Source organism: Mytilus californianus, unplaced genomic scaffold (assembly GCF_021869535.1).
Source record: "Mytilus californianus isolate M0D057914Y unplaced genomic scaffold, xbMytCali1.0.p SCAF_19, whole genome shotgun sequence".
NCBI lineage: Eukaryota > Metazoa > Mollusca > Bivalvia > Mytilida > Mytilidae > Mytilus > Mytilus californianus.
In genome coordinates, this window is record NW_026262667.1 from 1,562,275 (window position 1) to 1,587,149 (window position 24,875).

General features: G+C 33.0%; 1 protein-coding gene across 1 annotated transcript in view; it reads right to left on the bottom strand.

The window, feature by feature from the left end:
- Positions 1-421: 421 nt before the first annotated feature.
- The window catches only part of LOC127727039 (uncharacterized), an 89,202-nt gene continuing 64,748 nt past the window's right edge, over positions 422-24,875 (bottom strand). The window contains exons 21-26 of the mRNA XM_052234438.1: positions 18,356-18,624; positions 16,161-16,294; positions 15,417-15,475; positions 14,682-14,845; positions 13,077-13,228; positions 422-5,940 (exon numbers count right to left, since the gene is read on the bottom strand). Coding sequence (XP_052090398.1) covers positions 5,668-5,940; positions 13,077-13,228; positions 14,682-14,845; positions 15,417-15,475; positions 16,161-16,294; positions 18,356-18,624 — 1,051 coding nt within the window. The 3' untranslated portion in view covers positions 422-5,667. The remainder of the gene's footprint in view (positions 5,941-13,076; positions 13,229-14,681; positions 14,846-15,416; positions 15,476-16,160; positions 16,295-18,355; positions 18,625-24,875) is intronic.

Consider the following 24,875-nt stretch of genomic DNA (forward strand, 5'->3'; position numbering starts at 1 on the left):
CCCGGTATTTCCATGTCCCCCGCAACACGTTACGCGGGGGACAATAAGAATGTGTTCCTTAGGACACCATATCCTGCTCGTGCTATCAACTTTGAAACGTGTAAACATATTATAATGAACATTGTTGATTGATGGTAAAATACCTTAAATCAAAACTCTAACGTGAGAATGTACTCATTTCACACTATCACCTTTCTATGTTCAGTTAACCTGGAAATCTTGGACAAACATCAAATTCAGCATATAATATTAAACAATCCCATCATAATGAAATGTGTACAAAGTTTAAATTTGATGTTAACACAAGTCCATTGTTAACTACCTTAACCATAAACTTTAACCTGATAATGGACGAATGAACAGACTGCAAACGGATGCAGACCAGAAATTATTGATGATTGGCCATAAAAATAATATAATGCATGATAAAAGCTTTTATTTAAACAAAATATAAACTAAAATTAAGGTAAAGAAATTTATGGCACACAACACTTTACTTCTGTTACAAGCTATATAGTAATGAATTTCATTGTTTAGCCTTATTGGAATTGGTATTCAAATGACTATTGTGTTGTTTACAGTGTGTTTATAACTAAGCTATCAACTATTTACTGTACTTACTGAACATGAAACTCTCCGTCTAAATTGTTTTCCCAACTTTCTCATGTGATATTTCTCCGATATCTTAATATTTTTCTTTAACAATTTTATTTTATTTATCAACTGGATCTTTCTTGGTCATTTCTTTCCAGTAATAATGAACATTTATGATGACTATTTGAACTGTTGATAACTAACTTGTTAAACAAAATAAGGATTATGACTTTGTGTCAAACTTTCTTCTTTTTAAGTATCTTGTTCCAGGACAGTCCTCTTCATTGCAAAGAAAAGTAATTCTAAGAATTTTGGAGGATTTAAAATAATAAACAGCTGCGCCATGAGCGCATGATACGCCCGTCGTCTTGTGTGTGAATTTTTATGCAATAAGCATAAATAGTTTCTGACATACGGCGTGACATGCGAAAACCCCCTTTTTTTTTAACAAAAAACTCAATATCTCTAAAATAAAATTTTGAATCAAAACCAAAAAGTATACAGATCTTTAGATTAATATAACTAAGAAGTGTGTAAAATTTTAAGCAATAATCATAAATCGTTTATGAGATACGGCGCGACATGTGAAAACCCCCCTTTAAAAAAAAAAAAATCAATATCTCAAAAATAAAATTTTGAATCAAAACCAAAAAGTATACAGATCTTTAGATTAATATAACTAAGAAGTGTGTAAAATTTTAAGCAATAATCACAAATCGTTTTTGAGATACGTCGTGACATGTGAAAAACCCCTCCCCCTTTTTTTACAAAATACTCAATAACTCAAAAATAAAATTTTGAATCATCACCAAAAAATATACAGATCTTAAGGTTAACATAACTAAAAAGTGTGTAAAGTTATAAGCAATAATCATAAACTGTTTTTGAGATACAGCAAGACATGTGAAAAACCCCTCCCCCTTTTTTTAACAAAATACTCAATATCTCTAAAATAAAATTTTGAATCATCACCAAAAAGTATACAGATCTTAAGATTAATATAACTAAGAAGTGTGTAAAGTTTTAAGCAATAATCATAAATAGTTTTTTAGATACGGCGTGACATGTGAAAAAAAAACACACACCTGTTTTAGTTACTAAGTCCTGTAACTCAAAAAGTTTTAATCTTTTTTTCACCAAAAAGTATACAGACCGTTTGACCATCATAAGAAACAACTATGTTAAGTTTCATGAAATTTGGATAAGTTATTCTCAAGTTACAGTGTGACATGTTTACGCCGGACAGACAGACGGACGGACGGACGCCAGACATTTGTATACCATAATACGTCCCGTCAAAAATTTGACGGGCGTATAAAAATTGATTGTATGTTAATTTTTAGAAACAACGATAGTATTCCTTTTCATATGTTATGGCAATACATATCGCTATAAATTAGGAAATAGATTTATCCCTTCTATTTTGGTCACCGTATTGGATGGTTGGGATATTAATCAGGATTTCGCCAACTTGCTTATATTTTTATAATTGATTTTTTACAAACTTCAGTTAAGATGACAAATATGTGACAAAGTGTAAGCCATTTCTAAGATCTTCATTTACACAATAGCAGAGATATAATCTTTGTCAACTTGTATATATACTTGTTTGATGTGTAATTAAAAAACTCGTCAAAGATACCAGGTTGATATTTTGTACACCAATTACGCATTTCGTCTACAAGACTCATCAGTGGCGCTTGATTAAAAAAAAATAAAAGGCAAAGAAGTTTGAAGTTGAAGAAAATTGAGAACCCAAAATTCAGATAGGTTTTGCCAAATACAGCTATGGTAAACTATTCCTTGGGTAGAAAATCCTTATTATTTTGAATTCTAATATGATGTGCTTCTTTCGCTTTGTAAACAACACCGTGATAAAATTCTCGATATATCTATACTTAGCGCAGACTCAGAGATGTGCATATTGGTGGCTGCTACTATTTACCTCCAACGTAAATCCACATGTATCGTAACCTATGTGCAAACACTATGTCGATTTCGTTGTGTTCAAATTGAAATTGAAAAAGAAACTACAGAACCGTTATTCCTATTATAATGCATAACAAAAAGAATTAATTCACAAAAGCTTAAAACATGTATAAAATCAAAATAAAATAAAATTCCGCGAAATTTCATGAATAATCTTGGCGCATTAACGTCATGTCATAACATGACGTCATACGAATGAAAACTCTCAAGCTGATGGTTTTCCATTACGTATACGCCCTGAATTCGGATAATATTGCATTAAAATGGAGTTTTGAGGTAAGTGTTGTTTCATTGTCTATTCCATTGTATTATTTGCACATTTGTGGATTTTAGCAAGTCAACATGGCGGCTCACTCTTTAGTTACGACATGTCAAGTCTGGATTTGACAGTAAATAGTTGCCAACGAAAAAAAATTGTTTGGGTTAAGAATTATGAGAATTGAACACATTTTTTCTAGTGCTTATTTAAGAAATAATTCATGTAAGACTTAGATTTATTTGAAATTTGTAGCTTTTATCTTACAGGGGGCAAAATAGAACAGCCATACACTTGGCAATCTTACCTTCGCTTCAGTTTTTAAATAACCGTATTTGTCCTATTAGAATCGAAATAATTCATGGAAGCCATAGATTTGTTGGACATTTACACATGGCCTGGGTCGTGATATTCGTTAATTTTATCCCTCCCTAACGCTCAGGATAAAATTCGAATATCACGGCCCAGGCCATGTGTAAATGTCCAACAAATCTATGGCTTCCATGAATTATTTCTTAAATAAAGCATTGTTGAAAATTTGTGCCATAAATTAAAATAATCAGAGAAAAAATTCTCTTACTTTATAAATACATCAGTGATACTCTGATATATAGATGTTACATAGAAAAGTGAAAGAAGAAAATGCTTGTTATTTACAGTGATAAAATTAAGAAAAAATTCTTCCATGTCATGCTGCATGCTAATTTTAAAACAGATAGATTTTATATTTTGTCAATATTGTATTCCTCACTAACGCTACACCAGCTATAAAAATATTAACAAATATAATCCTACCCATGTTTAAATAGCATAGAGCATGATATGAAATAACTGTCTAATACAAAAAAAATGTTACGTTCCAAACAGACCCATAAAACATATTTGATAAATCATAAATAATCTAAAAGTTATAAAAAATAGCAGGCAACCAATGGGAATGTCTATTTTCATCTCTGGGGACTTCAAAATACAACTGACCCTTTAAATTCAATTGTGACATCAAGCTTTTTGATCCAACATTATGCTTAAAATAGAACATGGGAAAAAAAGGAGAAAAATATTAGAATTATAGAAAGCATCACTACTATTTGTGACTTTCAAATAACAAATATGAATAATGCTTCTACAGGTATTTGATCAAAAAGGATGTTGGTGCCTAGGAAGATGCTTCCAAAATCCCCTCACAACCAATATACTTTCTATGAGTCCCATTCATCAAATGAACATACAACCACAATGTCCTAGGACCATCCAAAAATCAAACTTCACATCCTACCCTCACTCCATTGATTTTAACAGAATAGCCCTTATTACAGTGAGTAGTTCCAATATCAACAATCAAATCCTGACCCTAAAGAGGTTATTTTGAGGTAAAATTCTTCTTTTTTTGTTTGTTTGCAATATCATAAAAATGTTGATAACTTTTTACAGAGCTTAGTATTTTTTTGTAAGTACTTATACTTTAACTGTATTGGCATTACAAAATTACTTTATAGTCTTTTGTTTAAATCTGAAAATTCCAAAAGAAAAATCTTGTAGAGATTTTTAATAATTTTTAATTTATCATGTAAGAGCAATTCATTAAATTGCATGACTTTTTGAGCAATATTTGAGTAAAAAACATTTTATGATATAGTACCAAATTCTTTATTCATCTGAATAAATATGAGAAATGCAGTGTGAAATTTGAAGGCATTGATCAGATTTTTCCAATGAAGTTTTTATCAAATATCATGATTTATATAAATCATCAAAATGTTACTTCCAGATACACTATCACATTGATGTTATTAATAAACAAGAATTTGTATCAAATCTTCCTAACTAATTTCCATCAATGTCTGCATTTCTGTCATTTGTATGGAAGTACAATACAATTATCATGATCAGCACCTCTGAACAGCCTACAGGACATTTAGATACTTTTTTATATTACTATATATACTTATCAGCATGAAATATTTTTAAAATCAATTCATAAATGCTCTTGCTTTCAGATATTTCTTCTAAGAATGAGTGCCAAAAAAAATGCCAAATATTGAATATTTATTTTAAAAAGAGATCTACACAATATTTGGTACTATATCATAATAAAATAAACAGTCATGAGTGCATGATACGCCATCGGTTTTTCAATAGATATAAACCAGTCACCAAAATTTCATGAAAACTGCTCAAAGCATTTTTGAGTAATTGTCCGAAAACTGGAAAATCCCCCTTTTTTAATAAATAAAACCCCATAACTCGGAAACGTAAAATCTAAAATTTATAAAAATCCAAAGGAAGCTCACATCAATAGACATAAACAATTCACCAAAGTTTCATGCAAATTGGTTAAAGCGTTTTTGAGTTATTGTTCGACATGTTGACGATGGATGGACGGACAATGGTATACCATAATACCTCCCGTAAACGGGCGAATAAAAAGACAGTGCATTACATATTCATAATAATTTTTGCGATTTCAAGCTATCATATACAATTACAAAAAAACACTTCGTTAAAAAATATAGAAAATATATAAGTATATAGATATGAATACAAATCTCTGGGTAAAAAAATGAAATAATCCAGATATGCCAGCATATTTGGTAAAACATGAAAATATATACAGTAATCTTCACCCCATTGTCTAAAGAACATTAAAAGTCTACATTCAAATATGCTACTTTAATATGTTAATATAAGATAATGAAAAATATAATATTAAATCAAGTCAAATATTTTTATTTTTAGTAAAAGACTTTCTGATACTGATACACATTTTTGTTATTCTTAAGTTTTCTTTAGACGATCCAACTGGTCATTAGTAATAGTCTCAACCTTTTTTACAAAAATGATGTCTCAATCCTATATTCCCCCTTTTCTGCATGTTCATATCCTGGATTTTCATAATGCATCTTCTGAGCAACAGAATGGTGTTTGTTATCAGCAACCCATTGTTCATAAGGCTGTGGTTTTACTGCTCGTTTTTCAACATAAATGACTTGCTTTGGTTCATAATATTGTTGACTTGCAACCATTCTATTTTGGTTTCCGTGTCCTGTCTGTTGTTCGTTTCCTGTTTGTTGTCCATTGCTGTTAGGAAATTGTTTATATTTCTATAAAAAGAATATAACAATATTAAACTTATTAAAGACAATAGACAATAGATATAACTGTACATTTCCAGGTTGCTTGTTAGAAAAAAATCAATTCTTCATTCATAAAAATGATCTTCTTAACCCTTTCACCCCAAATCCAGCCTGTTAAAGTGATTGAAACAGCCATTCCTTTATAGCCCATATGACCCTCAACATTTTTATGGAACTGCCCAAGATGAACTGTGTTAACAGCAGGGAGTTCAATCTTGCAATTTATGGTTCCAGATATATATATACATTGTTATGAAAATATGAAAACCTTATTGCCCTTCTCAGAGATAAAAATCCGAAAACTATGAAAAATACCAGGTAGAAAATCAAGTTTGGTAGGGAGTCATTTGGTGGCTACTGTGTTTATGGTATAGACAATGATAGTCATATTTAAATAAAAAATATTAAAAACAATGACAAACTACTAGGGGTTGATTGAAGATCTTGATTACCCACCATGGCTTCCAAAACGGTCATATATTCCGGACATTTTTAAATTGTCCGGACATTGTCCGTCTGGGAAAAGCATGAAACGAACATCTACTTTTAGTTTTCTAGGCTTTCTTAAGAGATGGTCATTTTAACATAATTCACCAAAAAATTTGGAAGTTTATGCGATCTTTTTGACCCGACTTTTTGCCAAAAGCCAGACATTTCCGGTCATAAAAGTGACATGATGAATAAGTGCTATCAAAACAAACCCTACTTTAATACCTTCTCATTATTATCAAGGTTTATTAGTTGTCGGACAGCTGAACTTTACCTGTTCAGTTGACAGGTAAACTATTTTGTACCGGACATTGATTGGTCTATTCAAAGTTATTTTCTTACATTTCAGCAGTTTACATCTAATGATGTTAGAATTATTCAAAAAGATTAAAATTATCAGAAATACGTTTATAAATATGATTTGATGAAAAATTTAAAAAGGTCATCAGAACCACGTTGTTTGAAAGTTGTTTGAACTAGTATGTATGTATGTATGTACTGGGAAATTCCCCCTATATCCGAAGAACCCCTCGAGAGCTGTGAGGGTACAGTGGAATCCATGTACACTCCCTATCCGGATTAATGGAGATGTGTCACTAACGTATTTACAAAGTTCAATATTTACAACGACAATCCCCACCCCAACACCAGGGAGTGTTAGGACACCGGGCAGAGTCTGTTATTATGGTGGAGGAAGCCGAAGTACTCAGAGAGAACCACCGGACTGCTCGGCGGGAACAGACAAACCAAAGAGATATCAGCAGATTGATCTCCAGGTCAAAGTCCGGAGCAACTTTACCAACCGAGGCCCCCAAAGTACCCATTCTAGTTTAAACTCCGGTCTGGGTACCAGAGATGTGTGTGAGAGGGTGAAAATCACCCTTCTGATGTACTGATATTTTTAGCACCCGAGTTAGAATCGAACTCGGGACCTTCAGCACTGTAGCCATCGGTCTTAACCACTAGACCACGAACTAACATGAGCACAGGTGGGAAATTTAATTATGCATCCCGATTCTTCAAAAATGCTAAAATAATCATTGATACCTTTATCTAACGTTCATTTCAATTATTTTCTTGAAAAAATAACGTGGAGAGAGCTACTTAAGCTCAATCGTGCTTTGTAAACGCACACAGATTTTACGTATCCGTCTCTGGTCCCTGTTTTACCGTTGTCAAGTCAACATCCGGTATTAGGAAAATATGCTTTTCAAAAACGAAAGTAAAGTTTTTGACAACATTATTTTGCACAAATAAAGAGTCTAAGGCAGATATTAGTCCACTGATGTTGCACACTGCAAATGATGGAATGTCAATTTAACAGTTTACGTCAGAACATCGAATTTATATCAAAGTAAAGTTTAATATCGTTTTTTATTGTCAATCATTGGTTATATGATGGCCAACTGATTACCATAATTGCCTTTTGTTACTAATTCTTAAGGAATTAAAATCGGGATAAGACATAAAATGTTCGGCTGGCTCAAAGATTTTTTGGAAGCCCTGTTACCCACCCAGATCTATGACACAAGTAGATACTTAAATGAAATGTGTTAAAAAGTCAAGATAAGCCTTGAACAATGCAAATTATGATTTTAAAATTTGACATGTTTAGAAGATAAATAACTATAATTAATAAAAGTCAAAGAAACAGATTATCTTTTACCTTAATATCAGCATCTAACAATATTCCAAGTTCACTTAGACACAATAATGTTAGGAGTTACAGAGGCAAAGTATGATCAAAGGGACATAACTCTGGAAAACCTGAATAAACCAAAGAAATTACAATAGCACCATAAGTGCATGAGCTGAGTTGGAATCTTTGTGGATTTGCAGTAGAAGAAAAGTTGTTTTGAGCCTAGTACTGGGTTTTTTTGTTTTTGAAATTCGAGAATGTGAGTCTGGTAAAAGCTTAATAAACTAGAGGCTCTCAAGAGCCTGTGTCACTCACCTGATTCTACTTTGGTTTTGGAAATCATGTAAAAATAGATCAAAATCATAACAGATACCCTAATAATGAGCGAGGACAAATTTGGTTTAATATTGGTCCTGTAATTTAATAACAAGAGTGCACACGCTGAAATGTCTCGCCTTCTTTACTAATCATTGATATTATGTTGATAGTCCTAAATATAAAGCTTTATTACAACTGTCACATAAACTTAACATTAACCAAGTAAACTAAACATTGACCAATGAACCATGAAAATGAGGTCAAGGTCAGATGAACCATGCTAGGCAGGCATGTACAGCTAACAATTCGTCCATACAACAAATATAGTTGACCTATTGCTTATAGTTTAAGAAAAACAGACCAAAACACAAAAACTTAACACTGAGCAATGAACCTTGAAAATGAGGTCAAGGTCAAATAAAACCTGCGTGACTGCCAAAAAGATCATCAAATATTTCCATACACCAAATATAGTTGAACTATTGCATATAGTATTAGAAAAAAAGACCAAAACTAAAAAAACTTAACTTTGACCACTGAACCATGAAAATGAGGTCAAGGTCAGATGACACCTGCCCGCTAGACATGTACACCTTACAATCATTCCATACACCAAATATAGTAGACCTATGGCATACAGTATAAGAAAACCAGACCAAAACACAAAAACTTAACTATAACCACTGAACCATGAAAATGAGGTCAAGGTCAGATGACACCTGCCAGTTGGACATGTACACCTTACAGTCCTTCCATACACCGAATATACTAGACCTATTGCTTATAGTATCTGAGATACGGACTTGACCACCAAAACTTAACCTTGTTCACTGATCAATGAAATGAGGTCGAGGTCAAGTGAAAACTTTCTGACGGGCATGAGGACCTTGCAAGGTACGCACATACCAAATATAGTTGAACTATTGCATATAGTATTAGAAAAAAAGACCAAAACTCAAAAACTTAACTTTGACCACTGAACCATGAAAATGAGGTCAAGGTCAGATGACACCTGCCCGCTAGACATGTACACCTTACAATCATTCCATACACCAAATATAGTAGACCTATGGCATACAGTATAAGAAAACCAGACCAAAACACAAAAACTTAACTATAACCACTGAACCATGAAAATGAGGTCAAGGTCAGATGACACCTGCCAGTTGGACATGTACACCTTACAGTCCTTCCATACACCGAATATACTAGACCTATTGCTTATAGTATCTGAGATATGGACTTGACCACCAAAACTTAACCTTGTTCACTGATCCATGAAATGAGGTCGAGGTCAAGTGAAAACTGTCTGACGGGCATGAGGACCTTGCAAGGTACGCACATACCAAATATAGTTATCCTATTACTTATAATAAGAGAGAATCTAACATTACAAAAAATCTGAACTTTTTTTTCAAGTAGTCACTGAACCATGAAAATGAGGTCAAGGACATTGGACATGTGACTGACGGAAACTTCGTAACATGAGGCATCCATATACAAAGTATGAAGCATCCAGACCTTCCACCTTCTAAAATATAAAGCTTTTAAGAAGTTAGCTAACGCCGCCGCCGCCGTAGCCGCCGCCGGATCACTATCCCTATGTCGAGCTTTCTGCGACAAAAGTCGCAGGCTCGACAAAAAATCCTGGTGGCCATCTTGAACAGTAAATCGGCAACAAAGTAGAAACACTTCATCAGCACCTCATAAGAAACATTTATGCCATGTTTTGGTTTCATTCCATTCAGTGCACCTCTAGAAGAAGCATTTGTATGTATTTCCCATAGGGTCTTATGTTAAAGGAAGTCCCCCCATTGGTGGCCATCATGGATGAAGGATCAGCTTCAAAGTAACAAAACTTAGTCAGCACCTCATAAGGAACATTTATGCCATGTTTGGTTTTAATCCATTCAGTATGTGGTTCTCTAAAAGAAGACATTTGTATGTATTGTCCATAGGGTCCTTTGTTAAACATTGTCCCCATCTGGCGGCCATCATGGATGAAGGATCAGCTTCAAAGTAACAACACTTGGTCAGCACCTCAAAAGGAACATGCATGCCATGTTTGGTTTCATTCAATTCAATGGTTCTCTAAAAGAAAACATTTGTATGTATTTCTCATAGGGTCCTATGTTCAACTAAGTCCTCCGCTGGCAGCCATCTTAGATTATGGATCGGCTTCATAGTAACAACACTTGGTCAGCATCTCATAAGAAACATTTATGCCATGTTTGGTTGCATTCCATTCCGTGGTTCTCTAAAAGAAGACGTTTGTATGTATCTTCCATAGGGTCCCATGTTAAACTAAGTCCCCCACTGGCATCCATCTTGGATTATGGATCAGCTTCAATGTAACAACACTCGGTCAGCACCTCATAAGGAACATTCATGCCATGTTTGGTTTCATTCCATTCAGTGGTTCTCTAAAAGAAGACATTTGTATATATTTCCCATAGGCTCCTATGTTAAACTAAGTCCCCCACTGGCGGCCATCTTGGATGATGGATCAGCTTCAAAGTAACAACACTTGGTCAGCACCTCATAAGGAACATTCATGCCATGTTTGGTTTCATTCCATTCAGTGGTTCTCTAAAAGAAGACGTTTGTATGTATTTCCTATAGGGTCCCATGTTAAACTAAGTCCCCCGCTTGCGGCCATCTTGGATTATGAATCGGCTTCAAAGTAACAACGCTCGGTCAGCAGCTCATAAGGAACATTCATGCCATGTTTGGTTTCATTCCATTCAGTGGTTCTCTAAAAGAAGACATTTGTATGTATTTCTCATAGGGTCCCATGTTAAACTAAGTCCCCTGCTGGCGGCCATCTTGGATTATGGATCTGCTTCAAAGTAACAACACTCGGTTATCATCTCATAAGAAACATTCATGCCATGTTTGGTTTCATTCCATTCAGTGGTTCTCTAAAAGAAGACATTTGTATGTATTTCCCATAGGCTCCTATGTTAAACTAAGTCCCCCGCTGACGGCCATCTTGGATTATGGATCGGCTTCATAGTAACAACACTCAGTCAGCACCTCATAAGGAACATTCATACTATTTTTGGTTTCATTCCATTCAGTGGTTCTCTAAAAGAAGACATTTGTATGTATTTCCCGTAGGGTCCTATGTTAAACTTAGTCCCCCGCTGGCGGCCATCTTGGATAATGGATCAGCTTCAAAGTAACAACACTTGTTCAGCACCTCATAAGGAACATTCATGCCATGTTTGGTTTCATTCCATTCAGTGGTTCTCTAAAAGAAGACATTTGTATGTATTTCCCATAGGGTCCTATGTTAAACTAAGTCCCCCGCTGGCGGCCATCTTGGATGATGGATCCGCTACAAAGTAACAACACTTGGTCAGCACCTCATAAGGAACATTCATGCCATGTTTGGTTTCATTCCATTCAGTGGTTCTCTAGAAGAAGTTCAAAATGTAAAAAGTTAACGACGACGACGGAGGACGGATGCCAAGTGATGAGAAAATCTCACTTGGCCCTTCGGGCCAGGTGAGCTAAAAATGATGGTAATTGATGATATAAGGGTTGAGGGGAGATTGGCTCTATGACATTGTCAGGAAACAAAATATTTCCCAAAGTTTTAATCTATTTAAGACACTGTTAATTTTACATTTGACATACTTAACAAAAGGATGCTAATGCTGAAATGTCTCACCTGCTTTACTTATCATGATTGAATTCATGTTGAAAGTCTGTAATATGAAGGTTTAACTACAAGTATCACATAAGCTTAACATTATCAATGATCCTTGAAAATGAGGCCAAGGTCAGAAGAACCCTGCCAGACAGACATGTACTCTTTACAATTATACCATATACAAAATATAGTTAGCCTATTGCTTATAGTATCTAAGAAACAAACCTAATTAAGAAAACTGACCAATGACCATAAAAATTAGGTCAGTTTAAGAAAATTTTAAGAAACTATATAAAATATCTTTCATGACTACTTTTTTTATTTGATCCTTTTTACAAATTAGCCAAAACTTGTACTGACTGTTGATAACTTGTGTATTAAGTATCCTGCTTCATCCAAACAGTATTTCAATTTTAAATGAAAAGTTTTAATATAAGTATTTTAGATCTTTGGAACAGAAATTAAAAAAAAATGACCATGTACATCATTATCAGCCAAAGTTAACAAACAAGAATGTAAAAATTATATCAATCAATTTAAAAAATAAATAAATGTGTAATCAAAATAAATATATAACATTTTTGCAGATTTATAATTGTATTTTCATTGAATAAATGTTCTTAAACATCCTTTAACCAATCTACCTTCTACCCTAACTTTCCCTTGGAGTATTATTAATAAAGAGACAGTTATCAAATCATAAACATGAATACACCTTATTGCTATTTGTCTGCCAAAATTGGACACTACTGATGAAATTCTGATGTCATTGGAGAATATTAACAGATGCCACAAAAACAAAAAGTGATGAAGACATCAATAGTTCAAGTGTTCAAGTGTTCCAGATTCCCATATAGCATTAAGGTCCATTTTGGTAGAGCTTACATTTCACCGGTCTACAACATGCTAAAAGAACTGAAATGTTACCTGAATTTCTTATAAAAGAAGAGATTAAAGATGAGATACAGTATTGTATTTAAAGGGAGCTTCATTATCTACCTCAGACTGATTTGGCTTCTTTTTCATACAGTTGCACATCCCAAAAACAACGATGAGAAGAACAGTGGCACCAGCTATTCCCACAATAAACCATACAGCTATGTGTATTTCCTCATCTTCTTCTTCAATAGGTGACTGTGTTGGTCTTTCCACTGAAAAATAAAAGAACAGCATTCCAATGTTCACCAAACTTGTATATTTATATATCAATCTGTTCAAGGCAATAACTCCAAAAAAAACTTTTTTCATAGATATCCTACAAGAGACATGAGATTGCTAACAATGTTATTTTCTGTATAATTTTTATTTCAACAGGAATAACTTCCATACAAATATTTGGTCAGCACTGATCCAATACCCTGATGTTATAACCTTTGATATAAATTTCATAAAAAATCCAACCAGAAATGAAGGGGTGAAAGTGCTTACAATGCAATGTTCAATATAAATTACATTCCCAACGGGCATAGCTCCTTTCAAAATAGTTGATAGGCACTGATTTAAGAACTTGTTCGCGATACTGCTGATATAAACCTTTGGTATACATTTCATTTCATAAACTTATAGGGCAAAATTTGTACTCTTGAAAGCGCTTACAATTCAATTACCAATAGAATTTACATTTTTTAAGGGACATATCTCCTGTTAAAATAATTAATCATCGCGGATTTTTGAACTCATTCCAAACATTAATGATATAAACCTTTGATATAAGTTTTATAACAATCCTTCAAGAAATGTCCCAGGTTAGGGGAGGGTTGAACGCTCACAAACCCTGCCACATTCTTTATGTGCCTGTCCCAAGTCAGGAGCCTGTAATTCAGTGGTTTTCTTTGATTCATGTCCGTCATATTTATTTTTCTTAAATTGTATATTATAAATTAGGCTGTTAGTTTTCTTGTTTGAATTGTTTCACATTTTTCATGTCGGGGCCTTTTTATAGTTGAGTATATGGCATGGGTTTTTCTCATTGTTGAGATTGCAAGTTGTCCTATTATTGCTTTTATCTTCATCATTTGAACTCTGGTGGATAGTTGTCTCATTGGCAATCATACCACATCTCCTTTTTTGATATTGAGAGTGCTTACAATGCAATTTTCCATATAATTTATTTTTCAAAGGAGCATAACTCCTTTATAGTTGTTTAGCACTGGTTTTTCAAACCAAAGCAACTTGATGTATTGTATAACTCTAACTGTTCGAAATCAGCTATTTAGTGTTTATTAAGATAGTATATCTTTACTCAAGATTTGAAGATTTTAATTTTGAAACAAAAGTGATAAAAAATTTATAAGATAATGAAGCTAATCATGACACTTTGTTGCTATTTTCTCAAATTTTCCTTTGATCTTTTTAATAATTTTCTATCGCAAGCTACTCAAATGATATGGGTTTTTCTCAGTAGATTATAAAGATAATATATGGCATCATAAGCCTTCGTCATTGAATTTTTTTTGGAAAAAATAATGATTAACAGATTATCAATGGGCTTTCAAATTTTAAAATATTTCTTGGGTACATCTCATCTCAGGGCTGTTTTCCTTCAATGAGATTGAACCCGAGAAAATCCCTCTTGTTTGAAGAAATAGCGAAAGGTATCCATACCAGGTTTAGCATTTCCAAGTCCAAGACTATGACTTCCATCAACTGTATATCCACCAAGTCTTCCTTCCCCTAAAACTGATAACAACATGCTATTTACTTCATCCTTAGTCTCAGCTTCATTGCCCGCCATTTCAATACCAAGTTCAGCTATAACGCTTCCTGATCTGTGTTGTAATATAAAAACATTAAATCTGCTTGGTTTCACCAACATAATACTTTATACAGTAGAATCTATTTGATCTAATATAACTTTCTTGTAATTGGTCAAAAGTAACTAAATTAAAACAATAGTGGAATGAAATGTTGAAATGTGTCCCATTGATTCTAAGGACCAAGTACACTGTAAATTCAAAAACTTTTGTAATGTTTTTATTATTGCAAAAATTGTAATGGGATATGTGTCGCAAAAATAAAAACTTGCATTATTAATTTTTTAGCGTTATTTGTATAGGAGCATCTTCCAAAACGGAAATAATTTATTTCACTATTTTATCCATTGATCAACAATCATAATAATTAATGCAGCAATAATTTCTGAATTTTCAGTAGTAGCCTATTCCTCACAGTAATTGAGTAATTAATTTTCAGTTTTTGATTTAATCATTGAAACATGAAAATGAGGTCAAGGTCAACACCAATAGACCAGACAGAAATTCAGACAATAGAGCAATTTAGGCTAAACAAAATATTAATCATCTAAATTTTAAAACGCAAACATTACAAATAAGCACTTACATGAAGCGTATGATCCAAACTGATTGAAATCTACGACTGTTGGCAAACAACTGGGTAACCTATCAATTAAATAATAAATAAAGAGACATGTAACTTATAACACTGATTTATACTGTTTAACTTAGTTATCAAGAAAGAAAATAATAGTAAGTGGCAATCAAAGTTAAATCACTTATCACAGGACAATATAAATGTACAAAATGTATTATATATCATCACAGAAAATGTTTATACAAACTAGCTTGAAAGTTTAACACAACCATAAGGCAAATAAGTTTCCATAGTGACCAACAAATAATGTATAGGACTTAACAAATTTATTGTCTACCCCTTCTCCTGATCCACAATTGTGTTCTGATCAAATCAACTGATATATTGTTTTCTTTCTTATTCTTTTCCTCAATATGTGTGAGATATTCAGCAACCATGCCCCCCACCATGTATAAATATCAATATGTGTGAGATATTCAGCAACCATGCCCCCCACCATGTATAAATACAGCTGTATCAATCTGTGTGAGATATTCAGCAACCATGCCCCCACCATGTATAAATATTAAAATATGTGTAAGTATCAATATGTGTGATATTCAGCAACCATGCCCCCGCCATGTATAAATATCAATATGAGCAAGATATTCAGCAATCATGCCCCCCACCATGTATAAATATCAATATGTGTGAGATATTCAGCATATTTAGGCATATCACAGTACCAAATCGGATAAAAAAAAATAAACATACCTCATTTTCAACTTCTCTTTTCAGATTCAAATATTCCTGTGTGTTGATATTTCCATATTGACCAATATATGGTATACCCAAAATTCTGATCATTACAGTGTACATATGGCTTGCTGGAGTAGCTTGGGTTCCACCTAAATAAACAAAACAATAACAGCTCAAATCTATATATATGTGTAAATTGTATCAACTTAGAATATAACTATATGTGTTAATTGTAATAAAGTAAAATCAAATGTATTTTTAAAAGATGATCCGATCTGTTTATAAGAAAGAATATCAAAATGGCAGGAAACCTTATATATACTTTTGAAGTGCAAGTTTGTCCTATCTCACAATGGATTAGACCATCTGCAAAACATTCCTTGCACATGACTTTAATAATAAAGAACAGAGTTCCAATGTCTCCCACATTGCACATATTTTATCTGTCCATTGGCAAAAACTAAAAAAAATTTAAAATTTTTATAAATATCCAAGAGAAATAAAGGCTTGAGAGCAAATGCAATGCAATTTTAGATATAATTAATATTTCCAAGGGGCATAACTCTCTTGAAAATTATTTCATTGTTGTTGATTTTTTAAATTGTCCCAGACATTGCTGATATAAACCTTTGATATTTATTTGATAAAAATCTGGCAAAAATTGTACCAGCGAGAGTGCTTATAATGCAATGTTCCATATAATTAATATTTTCAAGGGGCATAACTCTTTTAAAAATAACTGATCGGCACTGATTTTCAAACGTGTCCAGAATTGTACACGTGAGAGCGCTAACAATGCAATTTTCTATAAAATTAATGTTTCCAAGGGGCATAACTCTTCTAAAAATGGTTAATCTGCACTAATTTTCGAACTTGTCTGAGACAATGCCAAATAAACCTATGATATTAGTTTTATTAAAATCTGGCAAGAATTGTACATGTGAAAGCACTAACAAGACCGCACAGACATACGGATGGACCAACGGACAATCGGTATTTCTATGTCCCCGAAACGCATTGTGCAGGAACAATAAAACTCTTTATGGCAAAGGAAGAGGCTAGTAAGAGCCCCAATTGCTCACGTGATAACAATATTTAAATGAAATTAAGGATAAAAATATTCCAAGCCTCAACCCTCCATTATGCAGTTATCACAATACTTTTGAAAAGATTTGTAAATCTTAAAGTTACTTGTTTATCAATTTTGTTGTTTACAGAATCTCTCTTTCCATTACTGTGAATTCAGAATAATTTCTGAATTTACAGTATTGTTTTCAAGAAAAATTATCAAAAGCTCTAAAAGTAAATTCAAATCATCAATAAATGGCAACAACTTCAATACTTGGAAAAAGTGAAACAAATGAATGTAATAATTTATTAAACAGAAGAGAAGATTTCATATATCTTTTTGGCCCCCTGAAATTGAAAAAAACAAAAAGTATCATTAATCTATCGTATAACTACCTTCAAATGTTCACAAGACATTAATCTGTCAGATATCAGTGTTTACAGTATTGAATTTTGTTTTGCATATTTGTATTATCTGCTAACAAACTCCTCGCATTTAATGAAAAAGCAACTGCCAAAAACGCAACATTTTGAGATCTTTCATTTATATTTAGGTATGAGCCAAACAATTATTTTGCTACAAGATATTTTTTAACAAGATGTAAATGTGGGTATAACATCTTTTTGAGCAGAACCATGCCACATATCAAATTTTGCAAAACACTATGAGCAAAATGGTCACTTTGGGTCAAATATGTAAATTCTATAAAACAATAGTTATGTGCAAAGAATGAAACCTTGAATTCAAAGGCCCATGAACCAATGACATATTTCTTCATAAAATATGAAAGTTTGACACCCTGGATACAAGTATATATAAATATACAGTACATTCAATGGGCTTTAATTTTTTACCATTACTTGTCATTTTTACAAGAAACAATTTTTTTTTTAAATGTTGACAGTGAAGTACAAAATTCTGACCTCAATCAGAGACTGGTCTTGTCTGGGAGTTTTCAAAATAAAAAAATTATATTTGGAAGCTCCCCTTCTTAAACCGAACTTGACTCTAAATCTAATAAAACTATTATTAGTACTATTTAAAATAGGGAGTTTACCGGTATAGATGTCAGATATAAAGCACAAATATTAATTTTCTACATTAATACATTAAAGTTTTACATAGTGCTAGAGTCACAAACCTTGACAGGGGAAACATATCTTATTTGAAGAAATAACAGGTGTCTGATCGTGTTTGCCGATTGACTTAGTGGTAGCATCAAAACTGCCTCCTTTTGGGAAAAAGAGGTATCCACAATTGGTTTCAGAGAAACTAAAATCAGCTGGATCATTTGTTGTACGTGGACGTTTGAAGGATAAAGTTGTTCTGCGTCCAATTCTTGATCCTTGAATTTCAGAGATATCTTGGCTTGTATCAGCCCTAGGGCTACCATATGAACTGGGATTTTTCCTACAATCATCAGATTAATAATAAAATGCATACATAGTAAAACCAGTTTGAATAACATTTTAAAGAAGAATGTGTCCATAGTACACGGATGCCCAACTCGCACTATCATTTTCTATGTTCAGTGGACTGTGAAATTGGGGAAAAAGCTCTAATTTGGCATTAAAATTAGAAAGATCATATCATAGGGAACATGTGTACTAAGTTTCAAATTGATTGGACTTCAACTTCAGCAAAAACTACCTTGACCAAAAACTTTAACCTGAAGCGGGACAGACGGACGGACGAACAGACGGACGAACAAACGGACGCACAAACCAGAAAACATAATGCCCCTACTACTATCGTAGGTGGGGCATAAAAATCAATAATTAATATGTCAATTGTACAACCTGCCATGCTGGCATTATCACATTACAATGTTCAATCAACTATCAAATCTGTGTCAAGACCCTTATTTTTTTATCTATTTAAAAGTTCATGTCATAATAAACTTGTGGACTAAGTTTCAAGTTGATGTGACAACAACTACCTTAATCCAAAACTTCAACCTGATAAGGAATGGATGAATTGATGGATGAACGTCCTCACAGAAAAGAAAACAAATATGTTCTCTGTATTATAGTTATTGGGTCATAAAAAGTCTGACTGAATCCTTATAGTTACTGAAAACAAAGATAAATAGACTGGTTCCTCTGCTACAACCTTAAGATATATTTGAGAGTATAGATTTTCATTCTATAACAAAAGGTTGATTGTTACTGTTCATGTATACCATAGTATCCATAGTTCAACTGATATTGAAAATCCATATTTGATAAGAAATTTAATATGTGATTTTCCACCATCCATAGAATCTACTTACACAAAGCCTATATCACTCACCTGCATGGTCTATGTATTACAGACTATAAAAACTATCAACATTGTATTCACCCCTGAAATCATTTACTCATCACATTCAATCATACATGCATGAATTTGAGATGAAGAACAGCAATAAAAGCGCTGTTCCTTTACTTTTTGTGTGTTTTTTGCTGCGCATGTACTGATTTTGGGTCATGCATGGATACCCCATATCCTTTGTTTTTACTATACTATATAATAAAATATTAATTTTCGCGAACCATTTAGGTCACAGAAATTCCCAAAAATGGCATCAGTAAGGAGAGTTGTACAAATGATGTGAATACACAAAACCCGGATCCAAATTATCTTTTACTAAAAGTATTCATCATTTTCTGTTTTGTATGTACTAACAACATTTCATTTTTCTACAATTTCGATTAAAATATTATAAAACCTGCAGTTCAATAGGTCACATGCCCCAAATAAACATTCCCCGATTGGTCGAACTACTGTGGCCTCGGTGTAAAGCAACGCAAGCCTCGATGTAAAGATCACGCTTCCAAAAATAGAGGTATGTCCCAACTTAACATTCACCGATTGGTTGAATTGCTGCTCGATGTAAAGCAACGGAAGCCTTGATGCAATGAAGAAAAGGGGTTGACAGGATAAACGTAATCGTTATAAATTTTAACTTCATGGTTCTTATGCAAGCAAATTTAATAAACAATGATTTTATACAGTTGTGTTATTGTTTTCACCTTACATAGGGCTTTATTTCTGATCTTATTTCTGTGTACCGGTACACAATTCTGAATCTACATATTTCACCTATATCAATATTAGGTAATCCGTTTTGGACGATTCCATATACTATTATGTTTTAGGTTTTTTTTTAGCTTCAGTGTCGAGTTGGTGTATAGTATTGAGGGCTGTCTGCGAGAAATAAATCCTTTTTTCTGATAGATTAACTAAATTCAAAACCAATATAAAAATAGTTAACACATAAATTTTATTTAACTGAGTAAATTGATCGGAATGTGAATGATACATAAACCTAAAATTCGGTTTGGTCTATCCCAGTGATGACATTTGCGCGGGAATTTAGTCCATTGACATCGTAATATAATTTACTTTGGATTATAATTATCTTTAGATGTAATGTTACAGGATTTAATGTGAAATTATTTGTCTCTTCTTTTATAGTACACGAGTTTGACGTCAGGTTTGTACACATGAAGTCTCTAGTCTAAAAAAAGCCAGTGACAGAACGATAAACAGATAAGCAACTGTCTAGGGCCAAGTAAGGGAGGTGAAAAAGCCAGTATTACGCAGAACGATAAACAGTTACATAGACGGATCCAGGGGGTGGGGAAAATTTGGTTGATTTTATAGGGAAGCAGGGGCGGATCCAGCCAGTTTTTATAAAAGGGGGGTTCCCAACTCAGGACAAAGGGTGGGTGGGGGGTGTGTTCCAACTATGTGTCCCCATTCAAATGCATTGATCGTCCAAAAAAGGGGGGGTTCCAACCCTCGGAACCCTCCCCCCGGATCCGCCACTGGGGAAGCATGATGGGAGTGGGCAACCCTTAGGTCAGTCAGCGGCCACCCCCTTTTATGAAAAGTTGTGGATCCGCCACTGAGATATATATAAGCAGGTTTTCTTTGTGTAGATACCTTAAAATATCACCAACTGTGACTGAGTACACAATTTGATTCATTTTAGCTCATTAGCTGGGCTCACTCGCTAAAAAGGTTCATTGCGGGCCTGCTCACTGGCTAACATTAAGATATTCATGACTCGTGTAGAAAAGTCGAAAATCTATACATGTGTGTGAGGAGTAGTTATCAAGCTTGCTTTTATCTGTAAAAACTGTCTTAGGCCAAGATAGGGAGGTGAAAAAGCCAGTAATAGAACGATAAACAGATGATCAGGTTTTCTTCATATAGATCCCTTAAAATATCCCCCACTGAGGACACAATTTGATTCATTTAAGCTCATTAACTGCGCTCACTCGCCATAATAGGTTCATTGCGGCTAACTGGCTAATATGTGTAGAAAAGCTGATAACCTATACATACATGTACATGTATATGGTCAGATCATATGTTTCCGTACGTCATATGAATATGTACTATGCATGCCTTTTCAATGGAAATTGTGACGACAGTATGCATTCTTAATAGGACGAAAAAACGATGAGTAGAGGATACATATGTCAACCAAAATTTTTCAGCAACGTCGAAATATGTGAGGACACCCTATCAAGATCTATCAAGCTTGCGTTCATGTTGCGTTAAAACTGTTTTAGGAAGGTGAAAAATACCAACAATATAACCATAAATAGATCATAATCGATATTGTAAAATATCAATGTGTTGAAAAGCCAATGATCTACATATATACTTAAATATGTCAACCATAAAATAAAACTGATTTAATTTACACCACAACTGTTGAAAAAACCTTTATGTTTATATAACTTACCTCATTCTAGTCCATTCAACTGACCGAATCGGTGTACATTTCATGAACTCTTTAATAACCAGAATCATCATGGACTATTCTTTATAGCAATATCTGTTAGCCATTTAGGGGTCTTTTGCATTCAAAGTTTAGTTTTAGTGGGTTTATTTTGCGAAAAAGAACTCAATTTCCAGATCAAAGTTAACATTTTCTATATATTTTGCTGTGTCAAAATGACCTAATAAATATAGGGGACAGTACCCATATAGACCCAAAAATGGTATATCACATTCTACACATGACATTTTAGCAGGAAAGACTGCCATTGGAGTATATAACTTTTAACCTGTGTATATATAATTAAAATATGATATAAAATATAAAATTCATGTCTTTTTCAGGATTTCTGATCCAACCATGTAGTATGGCATGTTTGTGAGATATGGTTTTGGTGGATAGGATGTTCATGAAGGACCTGTAGTACAAAGTATATCACTGGATTGAGCTCTTTGTCTAAGTGTATTATTAAAGTGCTTTGCTTTGATCTCAGTTCATTGTTATGCAATTCATTCTTTGTGAAATAAAGATTTGACAGACAACTCTCATGTACAAGGATTTGTCAGGGTAGTATCCATTCTATGTACAATGTAAGTAATAAGGAGATAAAAGCATTTTATTATGATTTGAACCAAACATTTTTTGTCCATTAACCAAATTTTAAAAAAAGAACAAATTTACCCGACAATGCTACACTCGCTACTAGCAATATGATGCTAGGTTGTTTTAATACATCTGTACTGCCTACTGATGACTCGGTCCTGAGTGTAAATGGTCATTCAGTATGTTAAAAAAAAAGACCAAAATTTATAAGGCCTGTCTGGCCTAATTGATTTCTAAAACTATATTTCATTGTACATGTTCAACATTTTTCATTCATTTGTTTATTTCTTAATTTGTGTGAATTAACATTGTACAGTAAATGTTAATTTCTACACTTTCATACCACAACAAATACTGTATTGGTATCACTTATATTTTTATCCATATAAAAAGAAAAATTGAAAAGAGAATAATTTTGCAAAACCTTTTTCATATTGAATACTATAACTTTTTTGATATTTAGACATATTAAGTAGATTTTCATAATACCCACTTGACATGCTTGAAATTCTATCAGATTACTTTTGGAGCAGTTATGAGTCTTTGAAGCATGCTCACAAAGGTTTTTTTGTTGATATCATTTTCATATTGGTCAAAACTTTTTTTTGCTTTGGCCAGCTTTCGAGGAGATGTTATCAAAGAATTGATAAAAAACAACACAGAAGTTTACTTTCTAGCTCATCTAGCCCCAAGCATCATGTCAGGCATTGTCATTACTAAAAACCAATAAATGTCTTCTAATCTGAGAAACAATTTCGACATTTTAACAAAATATTTTACTAATGATACTGACAATCCACCACAAAGTAATATAAATAGAACCATACAAATAGTGAGCAAATACATATAAAAAAGATGTGGTATGATTGCCAATGAGACAATTCTCCACAACAGACCAAAATGACACAGAAATTAACAACTACAGGTCACCGTACAGCCTTCAACAATGAGCAAAGCCCATAATGCATAGTCATTTATGTTATTTATGTACACAAAATAAACGAAAAACAAATATTATGTAACACATAGACAAACGACAACCACTGAATTACAGCCTCCTGATATCATGTTCTCAGATATCATCTCCCATTTAAAAAAAAATCACATGAAAAAATGAACCTATTATGTGTTGCTCTCCTAGCTACAAAATGTATCCAAAATCAAAGATGAGGAAAATATTCTATCATAATCATTTGGTAATTAATACAATTAGTGTCTCTTCCATGCCCGTCTTGAACATAAAATCTAAATATTAAATAAACAACACTATTCATGCTCAGGTTGGTTGTCATCGTGCAACACAGTTAATAACACCATATAGGAAAAACATAGAACTCCTTTTGTCATATAAAACACACTGTCAAACATCCAAACATACTATCCACATTCATCTGTGTCCACACTTGTTCTATTATAAATATTATTTTTGAAACCAAAAGAGTTTCTTATTTTGCCTTTACTTCAACAGGAAAAGTGATACAGAGAACTGTTAATGATCCAAAACCAAAATTTCCTTTTCAGTCCAGTTTGGGTCAGTTATAGCTGTATGAAGAAAATCAAAGCACAGAAGAGCTGTATTTTTGTTACTTTTTTAATTTATGTAATGGAAATACACCTTATGGGGCTGTATCAACTTCATATGATTTACTTCATCTTTTTATGAGTTTTCAGAAAAGGATTCCAACAATTTAGATTTGAAATTTGAAACTTTACTTCAATTATGTCGAAAAGGGAATTTTAACAGGTGAAATATATGGTTTTATTTACTTTACAGAAGTACCAAATTAGAAGCTAATTGCATATCATCAAATAATGTCATGTCAAAATACACAAGTAAAATCTTATCAGTCATAATTTTTTTTTTACAAATTATAAATACGATGATTTATTCCCCCTGGATAGTAAGAAGTAACCCTGTATAGTAATTTATTATTAGTTGGAACTTCCATTATGTGTTTCTTTTCTCAAGAAAGTAGCAAAGTTCATTCCTGAAGAATTTGCAAATTTAGGCCATTAGAATATTACAATTTTGGTCTGTTGCATTTCAAAAATTATTATTTAATAATTTTACTAAAACTGGTAGAAATATCATGAATATTCTGCTCTGTATATGACAATTGTATATCAAGAGTCTCAGGGTCAAAACCTTAATTTGGTATATAATTTAGAAAAGTTCATAAGGAACATGTGCACTAAGTTTCAAGTTTGTGTGACCACATCTTCATGGTAAACTACCTTTACCAAAAACTTTAACCTGATATATGATGGACTAATGGACGGA